The sequence below is a fragment of the Galeopterus variegatus genome, unplaced genomic scaffold, assembly GCF_000696425.1.
Source record: "Galeopterus variegatus unplaced genomic scaffold, G_variegatus-3.0.2 Scaffold938, whole genome shotgun sequence".
In the NCBI taxonomy this organism is placed as follows: Eukaryota; Metazoa; Chordata; class Mammalia; order Dermoptera; family Cynocephalidae; genus Galeopterus; species Galeopterus variegatus.
In genome coordinates, this window is record NW_007727049.1 from 424,779 (window position 1) to 429,157 (window position 4,379).

At 55.0% G+C, this 4,379-nt stretch overlaps 1 protein-coding gene and 1 pseudogene across 1 annotated transcript in view; both read left to right on the top strand.

Moving 5' to 3' along the window:
- The first annotated feature begins 481 nt into the window (after positions 1-481).
- ARL5C (ADP-ribosylation factor-like 5C) overlaps positions 482-4,379 on the top strand; it is an 8,845-nt gene continuing 4,947 nt past the window's right edge. Inside the window, 3 exon segments of the mRNA XM_008573599.1 lie at positions 482-527; positions 1,085-1,145; positions 4,100-4,259. Of these exon segments, the coding sequence (XP_008571821.1) occupies positions 482-527; positions 1,085-1,145; positions 4,100-4,259 (267 nt within the window).
- LOC103591196 lies at positions 2,445-3,352 on the top strand (annotated as a pseudogene).

The following is a 4,379-nucleotide window of genomic DNA, read 5'->3' on the forward strand; positions in this document are numbered from 1 at the left end:
CCAGCTCAGAGAAGATCAGTGAGCCCCGTCTGTCCCACACAGTTGGTACGTGTAGAAGGTGCGTTGCCCGGGGTTTTGCTTCAGTCCTCTGCCCTAGACATGGCACTTGGAAGAGGGAGAGCTGGGATCCAGTTTTGAGCAGTGTTTAGTTTCCTTTGATTTGCGTTGGGGGGACAGTCCACCCTGAGAACACTGGAGTTTTCTCAGAGCAAGGGGGAGGGGATGGAATCTGGGACTCCATTTTCCTTGCATCTCCAGGGCCCTGGACAGGCAGCTCATCATCACCATGATGTCCACTGGACCCGTGAGAAGCGAGTGTCCAAGGGGATTCCCAGGTCCCGTTGGTGACACGTGGGGCTTCCCTAACATCATAGGTGAAGCCTCTCAGTCCCTCCCCTGGGGGCGGGGCTCCGGGCACCTGGGATCTACTCAGGTCCCCACAGGCCTCTGAGTACTGCACTTGCCCAGCCCAGGACGTGCCATGGGACAGCTGATCACCAAGTTGATGGGCATCTTTGGGAACCAGGGTAAGTAAGGGGCACACAGGGCATTCAAGCGATCGCTTTGATCCCGCTCTCTCCTGGAGCTACCCCAATCTGGAGGATGCACTAGGGGACCTCGGACTCTGAGAGTCCTGCGTGGGCGCTCCTCGCGGGCTCCAAGGTGTCCCCTAACTGCCCCTTCCCCCCCCTCCCGCCAGCTGCTCCCGGTCCCCGCGCTGCGCTGAGCCCCAGGGCGCAGGACTGGGCGAGCCTCCCGACTCCGGGCTAAACTGCCGGTTTCCTGCGGGTGACTTCGCGCTCTGCTCTTTCCAGAGACCCCTGCCCTTGGCAAGTCCAGAGAGTCCCAGACGTTTCAATCACTTTTCTGCAACTGTGAAGGGAGGTGGGGCTCAGCTCTCTTTTCTACCATCCGGGAGTGGCGCAGGTGTCCGGGCCGGGTGGGAAGCAGAAGCGGTGTGGTGGCCCGAGGTCCCCCAGTCTGCCGGCAACACCGATCTCCTTCCTGGGAGGCCAGGTGGGGACACACGGTCCCTTGGTCATCGGGTTTGGCCCTGACTCTGCCCTTCCCCCAGTGCCTCCAGAGCACAAGGTTATCATCGTGGGACTGGACAGTGCAGGAAAGGCCACCGTTCTCTACCAGTTGTAAGTGACTCTAGGATGGGGAAGGGCGGGGCGGGGCCTCCCACCAGACTGACTGGCATTTGGACCAATCACCGGAGCTCTTCCTCGGGTTACCAGGCTCAGCTGTAGCCCGGAGTGATGGGGAACGCGGGTGTGACCTTCCCAGTGTAGTGGCCCCTCCGCTGGCATTCGAATCCTGCACGCTATGGGCGACCCCAGCCCCCAGCCCCTCCCGAACCCAGTGACAGGCCTGATGGGAGTCAGAACCTTGTCGCCTGCCTCCCTGACCTTCGCTCCCCCGAACGGCAGGCCCCTCCTTTCTCACCCTGCCCCTGCGTTTGCCCGTTGACTTTCTCCCCTTCTTCAAACCCGAGGCCGACGGCGAGCTCAGCGCGGGCCGGCGTGGGGCCTGGGTGGGCTCTGTGCTCCGGGGCTGCCGGAGCCTGGCACGCGTGCTCGGGGCTGAGCAGACAGCCGCCGGAGCCCGCTCCCCGCTGGCATCTGTCCCGTTTTGGAAGCTCTGCAGTAACTTATTAGGACAAAGTTTCCCTGAAAAAGCAATATATGTAAATGGTTTTTTTTTTTTTTTTTTTTTTTAAAAAAAAATTGGAACAGCAGCAGAGTATACAGTGAGGAGTCAGTTCCCCTCTTACGGTGCAGCCGTGAGGGGCCCGCCTCGCCTGTCTCCGGGTGCCCAGGGTGAAGGCAGCAGTCATGCTAACCCTGGCGAGCAAGCTGAGCCGGATGATGGTCTCCAGCGGTCCCCGACAGCAGCCACAGCGTCTGACTCTGCTCCCAGGGTTTCTGTGGGAGACAAGTGGCTGGTCAAAGAGGTGGCAGAACGTGAAGCTAATTTACCTTGTACGCGGAAAGTGCACTTTCCTGATCCAAACAAGCTTCACTGCTTTCAGCTTAGCCGTAACCCCAGATGAGGGTGACCACCAGGGTGGGAAACTTCAGTCTGAAGTTCCCGATGCGGACAACATGGTGCCTCCCAAGGTGAAGTGCTTGGCCAGGGGCTGGCACCCCAGCATCACAGACACAGGTGAAATAAGTCTCAGTTGACGGAGAGAACATTCGATGGACGGCACTGGCGGGGCTCCCACGAGAACATTAAAGGGAAGCTCTGCAGTAACTTATTTACTTAGGACAAAGTTTCCCTGAAAAAGCAATATATGTAAATAGTTTTTTTTTTTTTTTTTTAAAGAAAAATTGGAACAGCAGCAGAGTATACAGTGAGGAGTCAGTTCCCCTCTTACGGTGCAGCCGTGAGGGGCCCGCCTCGCCTGTCTCCGGGTGCCCAGGGTGAAGGCAGCAGTCATGCTAACCCTGGCGAGCAAGCTGAGCCGGATGATGGTCTCCAGCGGTCCCCGACAGCAGCCACAGCGTCTGACTCCGCTCCCGGGGTTTCTGTGGGAGACAAGTGGCTGGTCAAAGAGGTGGCAGAACGTGAAGCTAATTTACCTTGTACGCGGAAAGTGCACTTTCCTGATCCAAACAAGCTTCACTGCTTTCAGCTTAGCCGTAACCCCAGATGAGGGTGACCACCAGGGTGGGAAACTTCAGTCTGAAGTTCCCGATGCGGACAACATGGTGCCTCCCAAGGTGAAGTGCTTGGCCAGGGGCTGGCACCCCAGCATCACAGACACAGGTGAAATAAGTCTCAGTTGACGGAGAGAACATTCGATGGACGGCACTGGCGGGGCTCCCACGAGAACATTAAAGGGTGTTGTTTGGGGATTAAATTATTTGTTTACTCATCTTTTGAATTTTGATGACCCACTGAACATTGAAGCTGCAGAACACCATTTGCGGAACAAGGAGGACTTGTGGAATAAAGTGGGTGATACATCGAGCGTTATGTCAGGTGACAGAAGAAGGTCACAGGCCCGTAACTGTGCGTTACCGTTTGTCTCTAACGTGAAACAGCAAGAGGTAGCTCTTCCTCGCCCCTGTCCTCACGCTCCCTCCTAGTCCCACTGGATTGTCCCAGTCCTGTGACCATGATGTCCTGTAGAAGACCATCTTCATGACTGCCCACTGTAGATGGAGCATTCAGCATAAATACAGCGAGAAAATGTGTTTGGGCTTCTAAAGAGTTGTCTGCTTACCTTGACATGTTTACTTTTTTGAAAAAAAAAGTTTCCCTCTCTCCCCTAACTCCCAGTTTTTCTCCTCAGAGGCAACCCCTGTTATAACTTCTTGGTAACCTTTCAGAAGCATTCTTTATGCATAAAAACGTGTGTGTTTTCTACGTCACTTTAAACAAAGCACCTCTCTGATGGCCCTCACTTGTGTCTGTCTCTTTTTCCTCATCCCTTGCTACTCATAGCGTGGCCCATAGACCAGCAGCATGGGCGTCATCTGGAAGTTTGTTAGACATGCAGAACCCTGGGCCCCAGCCCAGACCGACTGGATCAGAATCTGCATTTTGACAAGACCCCCCAGGTGGTTCAATTGCATATTAAAGTTTGCTCTAGTAAGTCTCCTCTCTCTGGGNACCCCTGTTATAACTTCTTGGTAACCTTTCAGAAGCATTCTTTATGCATAAAAACGTGTGTCTTTTCTACGTCACTTTAAACAAAGCACCTCTCTGATGGCCCTCACTTGTGTCTGTCTCTTTTTCCTCATCCCTTGCTACTCATAGCGTGGTCCATAGACCAGCAGCATGGGCGTCATCTGGAAGTTTGTTAGACATGCAGAACCCTGGGCCCCAGCCCAGACCGACTGGATCAGAATCTGCATTTTGACCAGACCCCCCAGGTGGTTCAATTGCATATTAAAGTTTGCTCTAGTAAGTCTCCTCTCTCTGGGGTCTAAGCCAGGGCAGAGCTTAGTCTCACTGTCTTCATTCCCTGGTGCCCAGCACAGGGCCTGGCTCCCAGCAACCTGGACTGAGTTGTTCTGAGTTAGATTCCACCTGCCTTGGAAGTAGAGGGGTGGAGAGGCCAGAGGTGGGAGTGGGCTGGGCTGAGCTCTTGTACCCTCTCCTACCACCCCAACCTGACAAATGAGGTGGTCCACACCTGTCCCACCATCGGTAGCAACGTGGAGGAGATCGTTCTGCGGAAGACCCACTTTCTAATGTGGAACACAGGAGGGCAGGAGGCTCTGCGCTCCACCTGGAACACTGAGGTGAGGAGGTCACCAGGGCTGGAGGGGTCTCCAAGGCAACTCTGTGATGTTAGTTGGTCACTTAACCTCTGTGAGCCTCCGTTCCCCCACCTGTGGGATAAAGATCATAATAATGATCTT